Raw genomic sequence first — 22,366 nt, forward strand, 5'->3', positions numbered from 1 at the left:
CTCCCACGTTCGCTTTTGGGAAACAAAGTGTGCATTCCACAAAAGCAAGCAGTAAATTTATTTAAATAAATGAAAAACATGGGAAGCAATTTATCCTGCCACACGCTGCTGTGCCCTGGAAAGTCTGACGTTTGCACATCTAGCTGCAAATCGCACAATGCATTTTTTAGAGGCAAAAGTGAAATTGAATGTCTGCAAATGCTGATCTCTCACACCCTTTTCAATGGGGTCAAATCGTCAAAACACTTTGCCGAGGTGAATCCTAAACAGGATAGATGGGAAATAAATTTATTTTATTTGTGCAAAGATACGTTTTAGTTATTTTCTCAAGCAAACACAAACTGCAAATTAGTAGCGTTTCGAGCAAATTTGAAAGGGAATAAAAATCTAGTGTTAACCAACATTTCTTAATCACTTCAGTTTATCTAGAATAGACATTGAAAAATGCGTTTTTAAATACTTTTTACATAGGGATGACAATTCATTTTAGTGCCTTCCTGTGAGGCTAAAATAACATTTTTTAATTTTTTTGCACTGAATTAGATTCCATAACGAGAATTTATTTAACTTGCAAACGTTTTCATTTAATAGCATTTTGTCTGTACTTTCTAAAAAATATATATAAGGGGGGGGGGGGGGGGGGGGACCAAAAGAACCAACTATTTGCACATAGTGTCACTTAAATTCCTCTCTTTGCACATTAAACTGTGTAATGCCCCGAGTTCCACTCCAGTGTTTTACAAATGAATGGCTGTTGCCATCTACCGTTGGAAAAATAGGATCAACAGCAAGAGATAACAGCGCAGATAACAAAGGCTTCGGCAGCCGCAGAGGATCAGCTCTTCTTACTGAAATCTCTGAAATACTAAACTCAAGTGACCGAAGAGAAATAGGAAAAAAAAGTCCCTTCTATTCCTAAGCCACTGTCATTTTTAGGTCTGATCCAGCTGGGAAGTAAACAGGAACCCAAACTTTGACAACTTCATTTTGTATGGATTTGGGGGTTTGGAAGGCTTCACCCAGAGCTGCAGCAAGAGTTGAGTATAAATTATAAAAAATTAACTAATAAAGCTTAATTTTAAATACCGTTAGGCCCAAGTTATGATCATGCCTCTGCAGCCTGAAAACTGTAAACACAGGTGGTCAAAGCCGTGCCCCAGATGTCTGAGCACAGCCACCCAGGGCAGAATTTTGGCTTGAAAATGGACCTGACCCGAGCCACGGGCAGGGCAGAGTCACCCAGCACCGCACCAGGAGCCGGAGTGGTTCTCCCAGGCTCCAGTGCCAGAGGTTTAGCACTTCCTGGGGTTGATTTTTCCGAACTTCTTTTGGATTAAACAACTTCCTAGCTTGGGTGTGTTGAGCTGAATGCAGAGAACTGGGCAAAAAAAGGGACAGAAAGCTTATAAAGGGGCAGAAATATTATATTCTTACACCATCTTTAGTCCATGGTTTTTAGCGTTTACAAAGATTTGATTGCGCGTCTTCACTTTGCCATCAAATTACTTATGTATAAATAATTGAGACACATGCTTCTTCTGTTCCTTTTCCTGATAAACAGCCTTAGATATCACATTTTGAAGGTACCCCTTGTTGAGGCAATCTACAAACAGAATTAGGGTAGGGTTCTATTAATGTTTGCCAGACCTGTCGGAGGTTAAACAGCCTTTGAATTAAACCATTCTTTACTCTTTGATAATTACTATTTTTTCCTTAAGACGCTTTTTGTTGCCTCTTAAGCAAGGTCAACTTGAACTGTGTTGTTAGACTCCGTATCTCAGTACAACGTTAACTCTGCCCGTGCTGTTCTCACAAACTCCGTGTGTTCTGTCACCTCTGCCAACACCTTTGGGATGTGTTTAGCAGAATTCTCAGTAAGTGAAAAAAACCCAGTTTTTCTGTTGGTAATTTTAAATACAAGGCAAAGTGTACTTTAAATGTGCACACAAAGTCACACCAACATGTGAATCTAGACTTGTGCATCTTTACAAACCTCTTGCACTGATGTAAATCTTCCTTGGTTTGTTTGTAGTGCACTGACACATCGCATCCAACCCAAACAACCATGCTTGTTTTTAAATTAATGCAAGAAAGCTAAATCCTACGCTGGGAACAGATTAATGAAAACAGTGTAAGATAAAATCCTGCTGCTTTCATGTATGGAGAGGGAAAAAGGGCAACGACATCGAGAGGTGACTGACAGCAGAGGTCAAGGCAGAGCCAGGAGAGGAGCACAGCTCAGGACAGCACCTGGCTGAGAGCTCATCCTGAGAAATGAGCGCTTGGAAATGTGGTCATGGGCAAGGTGTGCTCGTCCCCCCGGGGCCCGCAGGTCTGCCAGCTCCCAAAAGACCCTCGGAGCTGTTTGCACAAGCGCTGTAGTGCTACTCCTGTTATCCCACCGGTTCTGTGGGATCCCCTAAAGGATCGCATCCATGGTCTGCTGGGTTTTTTCCTAGGTTCTCCACGGAAGAGGATCGGTTTTCCCAGAGGGACAGACAGCCTCTGGGGTGTTCAGAAACAGCACATCAGAAGATGACCATGCAAAAGGAACTCAGGAGTGCAGCGAGGCCACTTCATCCCGCTGGGAGGACACACAGGGCTGGGTCACCTTTGGCCAGAGCACTGTCCCTGTACCCAGCCCCACACAGCAAACGTCGTGTGGCTGACCTCGAACGACAGCAATGCCCACCCCTAAACAGCCCCGAGCCAGCTGTCCTTCAAAGGTCACCCTAAACATCTGCCACACGACCTCCTGACCACTCGGTGCTAATTCCCGAGCATCTGGCACCGCACGAGTCACCCAGGATGTGCAACCCTAAATCCCAAAGGAACAGAAGGGCAGCCCGGGGTGTGAACCTCAGTAATGCCCTTTCATAACTCTGCTCAGCATCAGAGCTCCTCTTCTCCCAAACACAAACAGGATTTTAAAAAGATTTTGAAATTAAACACATCCGGAGATATTAAGACGAGCACTTACGTTCTGGGGGAAGAGAATTGACTTAATGCCCGATGATACAAGATGGAGCTGCTGCTGGGACAGGGAATTACTGCTGGCTGCCAGGTGACTTTTTTTTTTTTCCTCTCTGCTCTGAGGAGACACATTGGATACAATTCCTTTGACACACTTGCAAATGGTTTTAAACACTTCAGGAGTGAAAGACCTGAGGGCTCCTGTTTGCATTCCTAAAAGGCCACATTAGCAGGGTTTTTGGCCGGTTTCACTGGGGCAGGCAGGGCAGCTGCGCAGGCTGTTCAGAAACAGTAGCAAGCTGTACCTACAGCTCCATTTGTCGTCCTCTCTGCAATAATGTCACACTGCAGTTTTCTTTGTTTCCACAAATAAGCAGAAACAAAAGTAGACCACGTTCTGTGTTCCTTAGCATTTTCTCTCTGACGTGTGGATCTGCAGTGCACTTACTTTTTTATGACTACAGAAACTTGGCAGTTTTAGTTTACCACCCCTTCAGAAGGGACAGCTAAAAAAAATCATTTAAAATGCCACTAAACCAGGTATATTTAGATGACGAGACTTTTCTTCAGAGACAATTGCAAGTCGAGTTTCATTTGAAAAATAATGTCCTAAGCACACGAAATATCTTGGCTCTGCGTGTTTAGCTGAGAGTCTGAAATGAAGTATTTGATGCTAAGTGAAAGCTGTTGCTTGGAAACAAGATAAAACAGTGAAAACACAATTGTTTGAACTAAGAAAGAACATTACCATCAGCAGAGCCAGCACTAGTTTTAGCTGGATCTGATTTATTAAGCAAATTCAGATTCCAGTACCAGAAAGGCCCTACATATCTTCAAGTGTGCGGGGTCGGCCTCTCCTGTTTCTGTTTATTCTGGCCGCAGAGGATTTCTTTCAAACAATAAAAAAAATTAAGTACTCAAGTTCACTCCCATCTTCTGTGCAAAGAAAAAAAACTAAAGGCCACAAGATGGCACTGGTCAAACAGTCAGAATATTAACGGAGCACTGAATATTAAACTAGCACTGATGATGCCCAAGCCCAGTTTGTAGGGTTATGTCTGTGTCCCACACGTGTGCCCGCAGGTCTGGTGAACCTTCTGTAAGTGGTTGATGCCAGGTACAGAAATACGAAAAAGGTTTTGTTATGGTCAGAACTAACAGCAGAGGTAACCGAGCAGCCAATTCTTGTGATGATGATGGCACAGGATGGGCCCTGGGCACTCCTCCCTCAGGCAGACAGTGCTGGGGCTCAGCACTCCACAGGCAGGTTTGGTGCTGTGCCCCTGGCACAGAATAGGCAGGTTTGAGGCTGTGCCTTTGGCACAAAGCAGACAGGTTTTGTGTTGTACCTATGGTACAAAGCAGGCAGGTTTTGTGTTGTACCTTTGGCACAAAGCAGGCAGGTTTTGTGTTGTACCTTTGGCACAAAGCAGGCAGGTTTGGTGTTGTACCTTTGGCACAAAGCAGGCAGGTTTGGTGTTGTACCTTTGGCACAAAGCAGGCAGGTTTGGTGCTGTGCCTTTGGCACAAAGCAGGCAGGTTTGGTGTTGTACCTTTGGCACAAAGCAGGCAGGTTTGGTGCTGTGCCTTTGGCACAAAGCAGGCAGGTTTGGTGTTGTATCTTTGCTACAAAGCAGATGGGTTTGGTGCTCTGCCTTTGGCACAAAGCAGACAGGTTTGGTGCTGTGCCTTTGGCACACATTGGAGAGCTTTAGTTCATGCCAGTGCCAAAGCCTGTGTACAGGAAGAGGAATTGCTAAGGGAAGACAAGCCACAACACCTTCCCCTCACAATCCTTGCTCCACACTACAGCCAAGTACTTGTCCCTAGCTCTCCACGCTCCGTCTCTCACGTTTTCACAAATTCAGCTCCTTGTCGGCGAAATCGATGAGTACAAATCGACATTCCTTGAACTCGATGAAAAAAATTATAAATAACTCAGCATTCTGAGCTTCCATCCCCGCAGGGCTCTCCTAGACACGATGTGTGCGGCGGCGGGCGCATCCCTCCTGCGGCCCGCACTCCGCGGGCACCGGCGCCTCGGGGGCTCCGTTCGGGGGCCCGGCCGGCCCAGGAGACCCCGACCGCCGGGGATCGGACCCTCCCGGTGGGATGGGAGGTTTTGGGGCTGTCGGGGCGGCGCCGACCGCGCACTCCCACATCTCTGGGAGCCGCGGCTGCTCAGCGCCGCACGGCGCCGCGCCCGTTTTGCTCTGCTGGGGTCCCCCCGCTGCCCAGGGTAGGCGGGCCGGCCCTCAGGTCCCGGCCACCGCCGAGGCTGACAGAGACGAACTCTTCGCGGCGGCAGTGGCGCTGGGCCTACCGACCGCGGCCTCCACGAGGGGCGAGGGCTGGACCATCCCTGGACAGGTCCCCGGAGGGACCGAGACCCCAGGGTGGGCCGGGGTGTGGAGCCCCATCGCTGGCTTTTTTTGAGGCCGGAACTCTTTTCCTCCCCATCACCGCCCCCCCCTTCCCCTGGGCCGCGCCCTTTGCCCGCTGAAAGTCAGCGAGTAAAACAGCGGGTGGGTGCGAGGGGCGCAGCCGCCATTAGGGTTAGTTGGCCGCAGGGCCTGCCCACCCCGGCAAAGGCCTCAGGGGCGCCGCGGCCTCTTCTTATGCCCCGCGGCCACGCCCTCCGCGTCCCCATTGGTTAGAGCGGCGGCATTCTCCGCTGCCATTGGCTGAGAAGGGGCGATGGGGCGGGGCCCGGGGGGCGGCGGGAGTTTGGAACGCGCCGCGTGTTCGCGGGAGCGCGCCTGGAAGGGAGCGCGCCTCCCCTGGCCCGCGGCCCCGGGACGGGTCCGGGAAACCCGGGCCGGGTCTAGGACAGGACCGGAGAGCCGCAGCCGGGCCTGGGGCTTGCAGCGGGATCTGGGGGCTGGTGCCTGGGGTTTGGAAATCTCTGCTTGCCGTTTGGGGGCTGGTGTCTGGGAGTTGGGGGCTGATTCCTGGGATTTGGGGACTGATTGCTTGGATTTGGGGGCTGATATCAGGATTTGGAGACTGGTGCCTGTGAGATGAATTGAGCCTTAGTTTAGATCTACCCCACCCCACTTGAGGATCCCCAAATGAGGAACCAGGGCATTCCTCTCCCACTATTCCCCCAAAGCGGAGCTGTGCCAACCCCACCAACCCCCTCCTCTCCCTCCCACGCTGTGCTGGATGATGGGGTTTATTCATCTCTGCCGTGACCTCTCTTTGTGCAAGGCGGATGCTCCCTGCGGTGCTCCCTGGAGCATTCCCCTCGGACCCCTCTGCTGCCTCACGTTCCTCAGAGAGGCTTTTGTGCATTTGTTTTTCCGCCCTGAAGATTTCCATGGAAAAGCAAGGCGTTTTGCAAGCGCAAAGGAGTGTGAAACAATAGTGTAGAGCTCTTGGTCCTCCCAACTTTAGTCGTACATATGCTGTGCAGGATTGGTCTGGTAAAGAGCTTCTTTAAAAAGTATTTTATATCTATTCAGAAAGATGTATTCACGGACTAAGAAGGAATAAATTGTGCTAGATGTTATGATTTTTTACTGCTGTGCTTCTCTCGACGTGCTCCCAGGTAGCTGTAATCTCAGGTTCTTTTCCAGGAAGAGTTAAGGGAACTACATATGTTATAAAAACACATCTATTTTAGAAACATTTTCCTTTCGCTGTGTTAGGCTCAGGCTCCCTGTACTCTGTCACAGTCATCTGCATGGGCTGGAAGTCACTGAGGGAAGCAAGGAGCCTTCTGTCCAAACTGAAATCTTCTTAGAGAAACTCTTACTTACACCTCAACCCCTGGGACCAAATATTCAGCTTAATTCCAGGGGAGAGGCCACCAGAAAATATAAGAAAGGACTGGAGTGGAAATCCTTATGGCAACATGATGACGATTCATTCATGATAGATTTGGAGCAGAACATGGCAATCCCTGACAACTCTGGGCCAAAATCAGGAGGGTGAAAGAGGCTCTCAGGACAACTAAACCCTTGATTCTGAACCGTAATGTCAGGAAGGTGGAAAGTTTTCTCCACATCTCTGGGATTCTTAGTCATCCCTTCCCTGAGCCTGAGGCACACATAACATCATTTTTCTTTAATGCCTTGTACAAGCAGCTCCTCAGCTCCCGTGATTTGTGAAGTGCCACTTTCAGAATCCATGTTACATGATCTGTGAGCCCACAGCTCTCCAGGTCAAACTGGAAAATACCAAGGGGAAAGCAGCTGCCTTCAGGGATTGGTGTCACTGATTGTCACCGTGGGTGACACTGTGGCTGGGGTCTGTCACACAGCCTGTGCTGAGACCTGGAGACAGAGTGGGAGCACAGCCTGGACTGACACACAGAGCTCTGCCATTTCTTTCCAGGACAATCCCACACTTTTCTGGATAAGTACAGGAATCAAACAAAACACAGTGGTATTGGAGAAACACTTTTCCACCTCAGTCTCCGTGGCAATATCAGCATCTCTGGCGTCTCATCAACATCTTTGGTCAAGGTATATTCGGAATGTCCCAGGTAGAGGACATTGGGAATGTCCTCTACACTTCAATTATGTGTTTTATTTTGAAAAAAATAGTGAGAATGCATTTGACCTGTTCACAATCCAAGCAACTTCGGAGAAATTTATAGGATGTACCTTCCACCAGCTGGACTTTGGCTCACGTTTACCTCTGCAAAAAGCGGCAAAACCACATTCCCTTCTGTAGCTACTCCCAAGATCCGTTATTTCAGTTCCTGGTGCACCAGAAAATCAGGATTAGTCACTTCCCCGTTCTGCAGATCCAGCTCTAGGAGAGGTCTCTGAAGCAGAAGCTGTCGGTTGTGAAACACTTCGTTCCCAGCTCCAGCTCTCCCGTCCGCCGGTTCATCACGGCCGTACCCCGCCGGCAGTGCCAGACACTCCCCTTCTCATCCAAGTTTCTGGTTCTCACCGGCGCTGTCACTCGTGGTGTGCGCGGAGAGCGCCCGGGACACCTGCCGGGACGCGCGGTGACCTGCGGGCGCTGCGCGGGGACAGGAGGCAGGGCGGAGGCCGCGGGGCCCGGGGGCGTTTGGCGGGGCCCGGCTGAGCGCGGGGCTCCGGGCGGGGCAGGAGGGGACACGGGGGCCGCGGAGGGGACAACGGGGACACACAGCGTGGGATCGGGGGGGACGGGAGGGGCAAGACGAGTTTACAGAGGCAACTGAAAGGACGACGTCCAGCGGGGTTTCCGTAGTGTAGTGGTTATCACGTTCGCCTAACACGCGAAAGGTCCCCGGTTCGAAACCGGGCGGAAACACCAGCCAGGAGGGCAAGTTTTTTTCCTATTTTCTCTTCCTGCCGGACGGCAGCACTACTCTCGGCTTCTGAACCCCGTTGCTACAGTTATTTCATTTATAGCCGCGGCGGGTCCCGGCAGGAATGTTAAACCCGCTTTATTCCCCGATTTCCAGAGCCGCCCCCGGCGCGGAGGCCGGAACTCGCGTCCCGGAAGTGGCGTCACCGGGACATGGCGGCCTGAGCGCAGCGCTCGTCCTCTCTCCGCTCGGCAGGTGCGCGGGGGCCGCGGCGCTCGGGCCGCGCCGGGCGGGACCGGGGGGCCGCGGAGGGACGCGGGGACGGCGGCGCCGGGCGGGGAGGGGAGGGCGCTGCGAGCTCCGTCCCGATCGGCGGCGGGGCCGGGCCGGGGGCGCCGCGGGGTTGCGGGTCCCGCGCCCCGTTCGCTGCCGAAGCGGCCCAAAGCCCGGGCCCGGGGACAGCGGCGGCACCGAACGGGGACCGCTGCGGAGCCCCCGGGGCCAGTGCCCGGGAGCGGCCGCCCCGCGGGGTGAGCGCCGGCCGCTCCGAGCCGCGCGGTCCGAGCCTCGGGCCGCTGCTGGGCCCGGCTGTGACACGGGGGGAGCAGTCCCGGGCCCGGCTGTGACACGGGGTGAGCAGTCCCGGGCCCGGCTGTGACACGGGGTGAGCAGTCCCGGGCCCGGCTGTGACACGGGGTGAGCAGTCCCGGGCCCGGCTGTGACACGGGGTGAGCAGTCCCGGGCCCGGCTGTGACACGGGGTGAGCAGTCCCGGGCTTAGCCGGGTTAATCCCGGGGCCGCCGGCAGCACTCGGCCGCTGCCCGCGCCCCCGCGTCCACCGCTGGAGCCGCAGCCAGCATCGCGCTGTCCATTGCTGCTGCCAGACTGTCCTGAGCGAGCCCGGCCAGCACACGGACTGCTCTGCCACTCAGCTCTGGTAGCGGCTACAAAGCTGGGATCTTACATATAAATCGATTGGTTGTTTTGGTTTGGTTTTGTTTTGACTTTCGCAGATCAGAAAGTGTCTGCAGCGCGCACTCAAAATGCAGTATTCCCATCACTGTGAGCACCTGCTGGAGAGGCTGAACAAGCAGCGAGAGGCCGGATTCCTCTGCGACTGCACCGTGGTCATCGGGGAATTCCAGTTCAAAGCGCACAGGAATGTGCTTGCCTCCTTCAGCGAGTATTTCGGGGCCTTTTACAGAGATGCATCTGACAACAACGTTGTTTTGGATCAGACTCAAGTGAAAGCTGATGGATTCCAAAAGCTCTTGGAATTTATTTATACAGGAAACTTAAACCTTGACAGGTAACATGCTCTTAAAGGGGAATGGGGAAATAAACTTTGTGGTAAGGCAGAACTGGATTTTTTTTGTAATAAGGTCTGGAGAAACAAATAGCAGTGGATGTGGTGAGTATTAACAACTGAAGTTCATCTGTTTGTATGGTTTAAAATACCCCATGACATGTGAGTGCCAAAATAAAGATGTATTGTCTCATATTTCACTGATGGATAGTTTCAGTCTCCTGCTGTTTCCATCTGCTTTGGGGGAGATTACACAGAAACACACAGGAATTGTGAATGTGGTAGAGACTTAAGTCTGAGGGATGGATGAGGAATTTTAAAAGTCACATTTGTTAGAATTTGCATGATCTGTTGCTTAAAATTTTATATTGCATTGCCCAAAAGGAGACACAGAAAAAGTATTTCCTCTCATTGCTGCATTGATTTTGTGCCTGTTGTGCTGCTTCACATACAGTGAGGATGCTTTTTTCTTTGCAATGCCTTTTTCTCAGGGAAAGAGATTTATCTCATGAAGGAGGTGTGGATATATTCTACTACTTAGAAGTACCAAGTCCAGGATTTTTACTTCTTTCTCAATGTCTGATGTCAAGGCTTAAAAACTGTTGTTTTTTTTTTTTTTTTTTTACCAAAGTCATACTCAAAAACTCAAATACATAGATGCAGGGTGGGTTTTTTTAAATTAGCTACAGGCATTAACAGCAGCAGAGCTGAAGTTAGTGATTGGTGCTTTGCCAATTACATATGAGCAGAGCTGTGCAGGGTTCTTGACGTCCATCTGGGACTGCAGCAGGAAAGTTTCTGGATTTTCTGAGCAGGTGGATCTCTGAAGGAGGAGGAAGGTGAAAGTACCATTCTTGGCCAGAGAATTTGCTTATAGGTGACACTTGTCATGTTGTCCTGTGACCCAGCAGGGGCTTATGGAGCTGCCTGCAAAGTCTGCTGTCCTCAGAGGTGGTGGAAGCATGAGTGATGCCAGGAGGGTCCTTTGAATCCAGCGCTCACACTGTACAAGATTCTGAAACAGTTGTGCTCATATGGAGAGTATTTGTGGCAAGTTGTTTATTGTTAGAATGAGGTTGTTTACCACGAGTCCCTCTTTAAAGTGCTGTAAATCCATAAATGCACTCATGGTATGTGTTGCCACTTTTTCCAGATCATTTTTTCCTAAACCATCAAGGCATGTGTAGCAGGAACTGAAAAACAGAGGGTAGTGGTTTGAATGAGGACTTCCTTAGTGTTGCTGGTTTCTGTAAGATTAATACCTGCCACAGAAGTGCTGAGGTGAATGCACTGCTAGTGAATTGCCTGAGACTTTAGCCGGAAGGTTTATGAAATGTTTTTTTTAATTTATTTTATTTTCTGGTGTTTTATCCCTTCATTCTGTTATTTCTGAGCTGTTTGGACCAACAAGCCCATGTCTGGCCTCATCACCTTACAGTTGACTTTTGACTTAAAATTCTACAAGAAGCATATTAACTAAGATAAATCCACAGTCTGAGGATCTGCAGACCCCACTAGACCTGCAGTTCAGGAATAATTGACATTTTAGAGCCTTGGCTCCCAGAAATTAAATGTTGCTGTGTGTTCTCAAAGTTACATTTTCTGGGCCAAACAGCAACGTGTCTGTTTGTGATACAGTTGGTGCTGAACAAATGTTTGCTTTAATCCAGAATGTTTCACCCAAGTCTCCTTTCCTTGCAGCTGGAATGTTAAAGAGATCCACCAGGCTGCTGACTATCTCAAAGTAGAAGAAGTGGTCACTAAATGCAAGATCAAGATGGAGGACTTTGCTTTTATTGCTAATCCCTCTTCCACCGAGACATCCAGCATCACTGGGAATGTTGAAATGAACCAGCAGACTTGCCTCCTGACTCTCCGAGATTACAACAGTCGGGAGGAGAAGGAAGATGCTGCTGCTGCAGAGCTGGTTCAGCCACAGGCGAAAAAAACGGCTTTAGAAAAGAAATCCCCTCAATCCAAAAAGCGAAAGAAGAATTTCAGCCCCCCCAAAAGCATGGAGAATAAAGCCCTGCAGTATCAGAACGAGGTGGCTGAGAACACGTCCTTTGAGATGTTTTTGGATGCAAACAAGCTGGCCACCCACATAACAGAGCAGGCAGCCCAGGGCAGTGATACCTCGGAGCTGGCAGCCGTGGTGGCGAGCGAAACGCTGGCGGCTCAGGATATCCTGGCCCAGACCATGGCAGCCAAACAGAAACGGGGAAAGCCTCAGCAGAGCTGTGCCCTGAAGGAGCACTGCATGTCCAACATAGCCAGTGACAAGGGCACTTACCAGCTGGAGAGCTCGGGGGAGGAGCTGGACCACAAGTTCTCCAAAGCCAAGCCAGTGTGCAACACCTGTGGGAAGGTGTTCTCCGAAGCCAGCAGCCTCCGTCGGCACATGAGGATACACAAAGGGGTGAAGCCCTACGTGTGCCAGCTCTGTGGGAAGGCCTTCACCCAGTGCAATCAGTTGAAAACACACGTGAGAACTCACACAGGTAAGCCACTGGCCGTGGTGGCCTGGGATCACACACAGCCTGGGAGTGTAGACTAGAAAGATTGTGACTTCTTCCTCCTGAAATTTTGTCTGTTGTAGCTGTGCATGCAGGGGTAGACCCAGGATCCTGATAACATGAAATGTTTCAGCATTTTTCAGTATATTGAATCATAGCTTCAATAGCTAGAGAGGACGTTATTAGTCTGAACATCTTGATTTCTGGATGCTTTTTCTGATTTCTCTACTTACTGAATGTCAATCAATGCAAAACCAGCACACTTAGGAGAGCTGGCTGTCTTTTAGCTCTGTGCAGCAGTGGAGTGGCCAAAAACTACTGTTAGTAGAGCATGAAAAGTCAGCTGTACTTGATACAAGAACTTCTCTTGCCTTTTTTTTAAACTTCAAAACATAATATATGTTTGAGAACAAGAGTGGGGAAAATACTCAGTCTTATAACTTGCCCCACAGGGTCTTCAAAAAAGGGAGGAGGCTGGCTGAATTACTGCAACATTTGGGATTTTATTTCCTAGATGTGCAACTGAAATGTGTGATTTGTGCATTCAGTAACATCACCAGGAGCTTGTGTCATGTCAAACATCCGAGAGAAACCACTTAGGATCACTTAAACATTTCAATCCAGCATGTCTGACTTTAAAAGATGAACAATGAATTGCTGGAGCATGGAAGATGCAGGGAAGGAGTCTTGTGCTTGTCTTTCCATATGTTTTATATGTTGAAAAGCTCTGAGCAGAGGTCACAGTTTTTCCAGGAAGTTGTGAAAATGTAGGAGATGTTGAGGAAGAGCTGTAGGAGAACACCTTGCCCCTCCTGTGACCTAGGGAGAGGGTTTCAGATTCTGTCAGCCAGGGTCTGACCAAAGATTCACACACGAGGTGGAGCTTGATTGCAGGATTCAGGGACAATGCTGGTGGGATGCCAGCTGTACTTTGTATCTCTGGGGGTATTGTCCTGGGAATTTTTGCAAGAGTGGGGAGAGAACTCCACGGTGTTGGTTGCTCAATGGCACGCTAGATGTCTAATACTTTTACTTTTGAACTTCTTGTGTACACTATTTACCCATGAAGTTTGTTTGTGCACTGCCACAGAGTGGCAGAGAAAAGCATTTTTATACTTTCTGGGCCTGCAGAGTTGCAGAAGCCCTTACAGGAGACAGTTCACCACTAAGAAGACATGAATAGTCAGAGAAGTGCCTGTAACATTCTGCAGCAGATGCTAATGAGAAATGAGGGAGCACTAAACTCTCTGTTGCTGTTGGACAAGTAAACAAGCAAGAAAAAGCAGATGATGTTTCATTTTAAATGTTCAGAATGATGAATAGACATAAGCAGCAAAGAGTCTGAAACTGAAGTCGCAGCATTCTTAAAATAATGTGGAGAAGCTGGCACTGTTAAAAACATTATTACTTTTTTTTTGTTTGTTTGTTTGTTTTTTTACCCTAACATAATGTGTTAAAAACAGCCCTGTTATCCTCTGTGTTCGAGCACATTCCACTTCAGTGGACTGATTACAGGATTTTCCAAGATGTTATTTGTAAGAAGTATTAGAACAGACACCTGAGCTTTGGTCAGGTCATGGATTGCAAAGCTTTCTTACATAAATACAGAGAGCCCTGAGGGTGTTGTTTTTCACCAGGGGAGAAGCCATACAAGTGTGAACTGTGTGACAAAGGCTTTGCCCAGAAGTGCCAGCTGGTGTTCCACAGCCGGATGCACCATGGAGAGGAGAAGCCTTACAAATGTGATGTCTGCAACCTGCAGTTTGCAACCTCAAGCAACCTGAAGATCCACGCCAGGTAGGCACAAGTGAGATCCTGCAAATGCTTATCCTTGGGTTTGTTTAAGCAGAAACATTTACTCCAGTGTAAACATGATTTCTAGTCCTTCTCTTGTGGGACTTCTTTCACAATACCTAACAGAATAATTGTATGGATGTACTTGCTCATTAAGGATGAGATTTGTATCCTTGTTTTAAACTGCTTGTAGCACCAGAGAGGAGAGAGTTCTGTGGTGGGAAGGGAGAGCAGTTCTCACTGCCGTCTGCACGGGGCTTTTGGCACTTTTGGCAGGAGCAGGAATGATATTCCCGTGTTAGGGAAATTATATTTCAGTACAAGGAGCTGAGTGCCCATGGTGCATGTCACCTGTGGTTCAGCTCAGCTGCCGTGGAAATCACGGATGTTCCAGGGCCTGGGGGCTCCAGGGCAGGACCAGGCTGTGAGTTTCTCTCCGCAGGAGCTGCGAGCTCACTCCAAACTCCCTTGTCACCTGTGTGCTGTACCCCAGAGCGCAGCAGGAGGAGCAGGGCTCAGAGCCCTCCCTGAGGTGATCCCTCAGCCCTGGTGCCGCTCCCAGGAGCTGTGTTGTTGTTCCAGGAAGCACAGCGGGGAGAAGCCGTACGTGTGTGACCGCTGCGGGCAGCGCTTTGCCCAGGCCAGCACGCTGACGTACCACGTGCGGCGGCACACCGGAGAGAAGCCCTACGTCTGTGACAGCTGTGGCAAAGCCTTCGCCGTGTCCAGCTCGCTCATCACCCACTCCCGCAAGCACACAGGTACAGGACAGGGGCAGCCAGCCAGAAATCCACCTCGGGACGGGTCACCCAGCTCCTTCCTCGTGTTGTTTGTCCTTTGGTTCCAGTTTCGGGAGCATTTTCTCTCCCGTTGGACGATATTTCTGTTTCGTTTTGATTTGTTCTTCATCTGTGTTGTGGTTTATGTATTGAAGTAACAACGTGGTTGTGTTTCCTTTAGGAGAGAAGCCATATATCTGTGGCATTTGTGAAAAGAGTTTTATTTCCTCTGGGGAGCTCAATAAACATTTTCGGTCCCATACAGGTCAGTTTTCAGACAAGCTGCTTCCTGCACCGTAAATTTTAACTTACTTTTACTCTTTAAAATCCACTGCATTGGTCTGTACTTGAAAACAGAACAGTTTCTTAATTTATGTATCTCTGGGTTAACGTAATGTAAAGAAAATATGCATTAATTTCTTTAATTGCCTTCAGTAGTATCTGTGCCACAGAGTAAGTGTTGATGTATTATCGAGGCTTTACTTAAAATGTTTGGGTCCTCTTGCTTTGTTTTAAACTATTATTCTGGAAATAATTTTATGCTGATAATATAAATACAGTATATTGTATAATACAGTAAATAGTACAATACAGACAAAATAAGAGTTACAAAGTTGCATTTCAAAATAGAACATTGAAATCTGTTATCCTGTGTGTCTAACTGTATTTTTTTTCCTAATCAAGATCGTTCTCACTGCCAAACCAATTTTTTTCAGGTGAAAGACCATTTATCTGTGAAATGTGTGGAAATTCCTACACAGATATAAAAAATCTTAAGAAGCACAAAACAAAAGTTCACACAGGTGAGTTCCTTGTGCAAAGAAAGGTTAACAAACCACATCAGCTCTATTGCCTTCCATGCTGAATAAATATTTTTTGCTCATCCAGGCTTAAAATTAGAAACAAAAGAATTTGGAATAATAGTTGTTTTTAGGGCCAAAAAGCATCTGTATCCAGCTTTGTTCAACACTGGCTCCTTGTCTGTCCATGCTTGTCTGTTGACCATAAATTACATAAAACCTTTGTCACAGGGAAGAGAGAATAAATGGTCTGTTTACATCTGGATTGGGAGGGAGAGGGTGAGAAAATGAGCCATGTGCAGAGAAGTGTGGAATTTAGGAAGGCCCCAGTGCAGCAGGAAGCCAGTGGTGAGGGCAGGGCAGCACTGAGTGTGGAGAGGTTAACTGGGAGAGCTGCCAAGGCAGGCCAGCTCTCCTGGAGAGACAGCAGGCAGCCAGGAGGGCCTCAGCACTGAAATAACAGATTTGGATGAAGCTTTGATAGAGGAAGGGTCAGATATCCAATGTGGCTTAATCAGAGGGCCATCCAAGAGCAGTGGCTGGCTGCATTCCAGCAGGAAGACAGCAAGGAACCCACTAACAGGGTTTCAATTAAGAATAGAAAGTAATTTTTCAAGTGACTGGATAAAATCTGTGATGTGTCCAGCTGGAATTGAGTTAAGAATTGTTGTCTTCCAAAGAAGTTTGCAGACAGATGGTACTTTGTACACTGCTGATTTAGTTAAACGAGGATGCTTGAGTGTGACTCTGGTTCTGAGACTTTGTGGGGTGGAAAATGTCAAGGAAACTTTCATGATTGCATTTTTTCCAAAGATCCTTTGTTCACTGTGATGTTAAGGGTTTGTTGTCTTCTGTACCATGCCAAGTAGAGTTCAGGCTGGAATGCATCATCCTTCCAGCTGTCACACTACAAGCAGCAGCAGGTGTGATTCCCAGTGCTTACACTGTACTTACAGCTGGCCTGGCTTTGCAGCACATGGAAGCACCAATCCATCTGCCCAGGCAGCCTGGGACACACCAGGTGTTGACTCTGACAGTCATTGGAAAGGGAATTTACAGAATCTGTGCACGAGCTTTTGAACATTTCTTTCTGGTTTGTTTTTGTTTGTTTCTACAGGACCTGAAACTTCCCCTGATTCTACTGCACTTGATAATTCTTTCAATGAACAAGAATCCATTCAGAGTCAGAAAAGTCCTTTATCAGAGTCCATAGATGTGAAACCCTCTGAGATGTCTCTAGCACTTCCTCTCCCCATTGGGACTGAAGACCATCAGATGCTGCTCCCTGTGACAGGGAGCCAGTCCCCTTCATCAGAAACATTACTGAGATCTGCTGTGACTGGCTATTCAGAACCTCAGTTTATTTTCCTGCAGCAGTTGTACTGACAGAGCAGTGCAGAGCCATCCAGGTAGTTTGGTAGTGAGCTTGGAAATGTTTGGTAAAATGAACAAATCAAACCACCAGTCATGCTCTCTGAATTGTTTTCCTCTGTGTAAAGACACCTGTAAGGCATTTCCATTGTGCAGTGCTGAATTGTGCTAATCTACAAGCAGATTTCTATTGGTGATTAACACTGATTTCCAGGAGATGATTCTGGCAACACCTGCCTTAAGAATTCTCTGTTACATATGTTAATGTACTTTGGAGTTCTCTTCCCATGTTCCTCTTGATTTGATGTGTTACAGTGTCATTTGAGAACAGATATTTTAAGCCATATTTGATAGTTTAGGAAGATTAACCCAGAGGCATAAGGAAAAATCTGGATGTATTAGTAAGCCTGCACTCCAAGGTGCTGGAGTGCTCCATGGTGAAGGCAGGTCAGTGCTCTGCTGAGCTGCTTGCATAGATTTGCTGCTGGCTGCCAGAAGTGTTATCTTCGAGTGGAGCCTGACCAGAGGGAAAGATTTCCATGTATTTTCCTGACAAGGAAAGTAAAGGAGGGTCAATTTTTGAAGTGTGGCAAGTGGGAGGGTCCTAATGGCATGGATTCTCCTGGGTCTTCTTTCCAGCAAATTGCCTTTCTTTGTTTGTTTGAAGGGAATCCAGCATTCTTGTGTCTTGTCCCAGATTTATTTTTCACATCCCTAAAACACCCTTGGTTTGGCACAAACAGCAACAAAAGGAGAGCTGGAGACATGCATGTTGTAGATGAGGTGAAAAGATGCAGTGAGTTAATTAGTGAGGCATGAATCAAAGCTTCATAATCCTTTTTTTGGCTGTAGTGCTGCTTCTTGTGCTAGATAGAAGGTACAAAAGAGGAAATAAATCCCGCCCTTCACTGTGAAAATAGTAAGTGAACACTACATGAGGAATCATTGAAGAATAATACAATCGAGCAGATTGATATTCTTCCAGGCAAGGTTTTGTTAGAGCTTAACTGATTTGTTTTAATGAAAGGTTTTTGTATTGCTTTACCTCTCATGTCACTTGTCCACAGTAACTGCACAAAACTGGTACCTAGCAAGGCCCAGGTAAAGACAGGCTTTATTACAAGCAACAGACATATTTAAAAAGCAACATTTTAATGTCTTGGTAGGATCATAAAGGACTAGGTGACAATAGAAGTACTTTTCTACTCCATTTTGCCAGCTTGTGCCATTAACAATTGTAAGCATTATTTATGTAATCATCAAGCAGTAATGACACAGTCATGATACTGTACCAACAATGCATTTAAAGCTGTCCTTTGTTGGTTATTTCCTTGGTGCTAGCATTTATTTCCACCGATGCCTTGTGTCCAGACGCTGATCAATAGAAGAGCATAGAAGATACCTCTTAACTGATTCCGTTCTACATGGAGTAATAATTAATCTGCACCTTAATTAAACAGACTTGTGAAAAATTTCTTGAAGGATTTCATTTAAAGAGTCTGAAAATGGTCCCTTGAATCCTGAGTGTGACTATTATTTTTTTTCCTCTTGCTACATGTTTGTATTTGTAAAGTAATAGACCTTTTGTTGCTTTGCGTTGATCATTTTAGCATGGGGCATGTCTATAACCTGCTGCTTGGTCACATTTTATGCTTTAATATATGGTAGATTTGCTGATTAAATCTACCATGGCCAGCAGGAGTACAGCCATCTTCAACAGGAACATCTCTAATGCAGGAATCCCTTACACTGTCTCTACTGGAGCTAATTATTGCAGGGCCTTTAATTTCTCTGCTTGTCTGTCCCACAGCGCTTATGAACAGCTGATGTTCATAATGCTGGCAGAAAACAAAGGATAAAGTTCTCTGGTATTTTTTTTGGCATTTCCCTTTGTCTCCCCTCTTGTCTCTTTCAGCTTGTCTCTGTTGTTGATGTAGCCCCTGAGGGATTCCTCAGCCTTGCCATTTAAGACTGAAGAACCACAAAATCAGGATCTTGACTGTGTGTAGCTTCTAGTAATCTTCCTCTTTGCTGTCTCTCTCTGAAAGTAGAGCAGAAATCTTGGGATAGACATAGGTTTAGTCATGAATATTGAGAAAGAAAACACCGTACAACTGATAACTTACATATTTAAGCAGCTTTGGAAAACAAACTAAAGATATGCTGCTGGTACCAGAGGAAAAGCAGCTCAGGATAAACATATCCAGGATAAATGGCCAGGAGAGAGAACAGCTCTGGAAAGAAACCTAAACAATAACTACATTCCTACATAAAAAAATGCATTCCATAACAGTGTTGGTTTGGACTGGTTTTATATTTCTAAAATTATAGCATATTACTGTATTCTTAGATTTCAGACTTTTTTAAAAAATACAGTGCTTAGATTTATACAGGATTTGTTTAGATACTTATAACAGTAACAGTTGCTTTATTAGTCATTTAGTTTTCTTTATAGACAAGAAGATATTCATTATTTTTTACAAGACAACAATTTTAACCTTTCTTAATAGAATATACAGGCTTGTAGTTTTGTCTTGGAGCAATAATTTAGTGACCTGCACTCTTGAGTCCCCATCTGAGAATCTTGATTTTTATCCTCATCTTTTATGAAGATATCTCAGCTGCTGAGGTATGATCTCTACCAACTGTATTCATTTACTAGAATATAGATTTTAAATAAATAAATAAATATAAATATATATATATATATTTGTAGGTGTGTTCAGGCTGTAGGTCTGGACTATACCTTTTGCCAATAGATGCATGGAAATCAGCTGCACATTTAAGTCCTAGGCTTAAGGGTTCATTTTGAAGTACAAGGTTTATAACAGTATTGGTAATTTCTGTAAGGGATTAATATGGGAGAGCATGGAATCTTCTTAGGCATGTGTCCTTGCAAAAGAAAAGAAGGAATTTCAATAATTCTATTAAGAGTAATACAAAGAATATGACATGTTTTGTCACACTGCTATTTCAGTCAGTTTTCACTGAAGTTGGTGCGAGTTTTGACTGAGCAGTTTATCTGCATCTCTAAATCTCTGAATTGACTGTTTGGAAGTACTTAGGTGAGAATAGCTCTTTGTATCACATTGACTTTTAAATTAGTGCCTCTCAGTGGGCACAAAGCATGACAACCTTTCTGAAATCATGTGCTACAAAACAATTTTCAAGTACAGAGCGTCCCACATGAAGGATTTCAGGGCTGTGATTCCGGAGAGGCTCAATAAGCCTTGCAGAACTAAGTTCAGATAAGGACTAATAACTGTTTTTTTTTTGGTTAAATTATTTTTAAAGTATCTGTCATGTATATACAACTTTTCCTCTGTTATTTGTATATACCTCAACTCTCAATTTTATAATCCCCGGAAAAGGGAGGGAATTGTACATATTTAGACTGAGGTGGTTTATGTTAGACTTTAATAAACTTGTTTTATAATTTTCCCTCACCTTGTGTCTCCTGTTTATAACTGCAAGGGGTAGCAACAAAAGCAGGAGGGAACCAGTCAGACACAACCCCTGTCACACCCTGGCACAAGGACCATGGGGGCCCCTGGAGCACACAGTGGGATTTGGGGGTCTTCTGCTGCACCCCTGCCCTGCTGGATCAGTCACTTGCCTTCATTTGCCTCCCCTCTAAAACTGGGGGGAAATGCTGCCTTTCAGCAAGGTACAGTGAGGTCTAAAAGCTGAAAAAAATGGTTTTCAGAGCAGGATTATGCTTGCTTTAGCTTCTGAATGACTCAGAAGAACATGGAGGGGAAAAAAAAAAAGTCTAGCCTATGTAAATTCTCTCATTCCAAAGAACTCAAGATACATCTTCTAAGAATTTCAAGGTCAGAGGAAGGAAGAAATAAAAGTCTCTGGCAAAGGCCTCTTTAAGCAATACAGGGTTTTGCACAAATAATTGTTTTAGTTTGCAGGAAGCTGTATACAAAATTTGGTAGCAATTACTCTGCAGCCCTTTCTTACAAAGGAATATCAAAGAAAACTGTAACACATGAGCTGTTTTTATGGATATTGTCAGTAATGAAGAGGGCTTTATGGGCTGAACAAGTTGCTGTTAAACAAGGGTTCAGATAGAGTGCAAATACTTCAAACACATACACCAGCACTTTTAGATGCCATTTTACCTGATACATTTTGACTGTGATATTGTTGCCGCCTTATCACATCAGGAAAACCAAAACACTGCTGTTGGTAGAGTTGGGTACCTGATACCACCCCAGATTAGCAAATGTCATTCATACAAGTAAATAAGACTTAATTTGAGCAGTGAAATTAGACTGAACTTCATATACCCGACAAGAGAAAGAAAGATGCATAGAAAAAATGCCTGTCTGAGTCTTGTAGTGGTGTTTCTAGCTAGAAGTTCTGTCACCAGTGTGTCAGTACTGACACTATCAGTGTCACCTGCAATGATCCAGAGCAGCAGCACTCAGAAAAGTACCAACACAGGCTTATCTAATTATTTCAGAATTTAGGAATGCTCATAGTGTGCAGATTCTTCTCAAACCACCATGTTTGGTATATCCCCAACTTTAATTCTCATTGCTGCACCCTTCCTGTTGAGCCAGAGTTAAAACAGAAGCTCCTCTCCAGAGGTGGGTGTTCACAGATGACGTGTGGACTTTGTGCTCGACTGGGTGACTGCAGGCTGGGAGGGCCCTGTGCAGGTGAGCAGAACAAACAAACCTGCTCTGGGCTTAGTCTGAGGCCTCTGAGGATATCAGGGCTCTTGGAGCAAAGAGCCTGAGGAATTTTTGTTTGGAGGTGGGGGTAATTAAAAAAAAAAAAAAAAAAAAAACCAACAAACCAACCAAACAACAACAAACCTCCACCTACAGCAGCTTTCACAACTGCCCTGGTCATTTCAGCTGAGGAAGTGGTGTCCAAATGTCTTTCTGTTCCTACTCTACCACAGTGGTAATACAGAGTCAGAACAGCAGCAGCTATACTGCTGCTTCCCAGCTATTTTTACTGAAATTACTTTCTTATATTTTATCTCTCATGCTTTCATCTTGTACATAGAGTCACAGATTATTCTGGAACTTTATGCTGATATTTAACAGGCACATTTAGAGGGACAGAGGATTGCATTAATGAAAGGCTTAGAGCAAACCTCTGCTGTCCTGTTTGGTGACTTTTTCTGTTTAGGAGCATAAATTAAATCACTTCTGCAGGGATGAGCAGAGTGAATGGAAAAAGGAAACCAGCGGAGTGATTCCCAAACTTACACAAAGTCTGTCTGAACCATTAAACAATGTTTGACTACCATTACATGCATCTGTTGTCTTACTCATGTGTAGGAATTGCCACAGGGCTAAAATGGTACAAATGTTTTTAGGCAGTTTTCATGAGATGAGAAGGAATAATGGCACCAGATTTGGTGGTGGTTTCTATTTGTAGTATAAGAAACAGGTATGTGCTAAAATTTAATCAAAATTCCATGTATATCCCAGCAAAGTGGGTTCACCAGCTTTAAATTCTAGCATGGCTCTGGCTTAATGCTTAATGCCTAAGTGAACTCACTTATCTTGGTTTAAAAAAGTCACTATTCGAAGAAGATTAAAAGGATG

At 46.1% G+C, this 22,366-nt stretch overlaps 1 protein-coding gene and 1 non-coding gene across 2 annotated transcripts; both read left to right on the top strand.

The window, feature by feature from the left end:
- The first annotated feature begins 8,153 nt into the window (after positions 1-8,153).
- TRNAV-AAC (transfer RNA valine (anticodon AAC)) lies at positions 8,154-8,226 on the top strand. The gene has a single exon. It is a non-coding gene; the product is annotated as a tRNA-Val (tRNA).
- Positions 8,227-8,428: 202 nt separating this feature from the next.
- On the top strand, positions 8,429-20,236 carry MYNN (myoneurin). The gene is made up of 8 exons (XM_066325715.1): positions 8,429-8,479; positions 9,238-9,533; positions 11,232-12,031; positions 13,684-13,843; positions 14,423-14,601; positions 14,801-14,884; positions 15,336-15,422; positions 16,537-20,236. Exons 2-8 carry the CDS (start codon positions 9,268-9,270, stop codon positions 16,803-16,805), a joined length of 1,845 nt encoding a protein of 614 aa, XP_066181812.1. The 5' UTR covers positions 8,429-8,479; positions 9,238-9,267; the 3' UTR covers positions 16,806-20,236.
- Positions 20,237-22,366: the final 2,130 nt, after the last annotated feature.

The sequence above is a fragment of the Sylvia atricapilla genome, chromosome 10, assembly GCF_009819655.1.
Source record: "Sylvia atricapilla isolate bSylAtr1 chromosome 10, bSylAtr1.pri, whole genome shotgun sequence".
Taxonomy (NCBI): Eukaryota; Metazoa; Chordata; class Aves; order Passeriformes; family Sylviidae; genus Sylvia; species Sylvia atricapilla.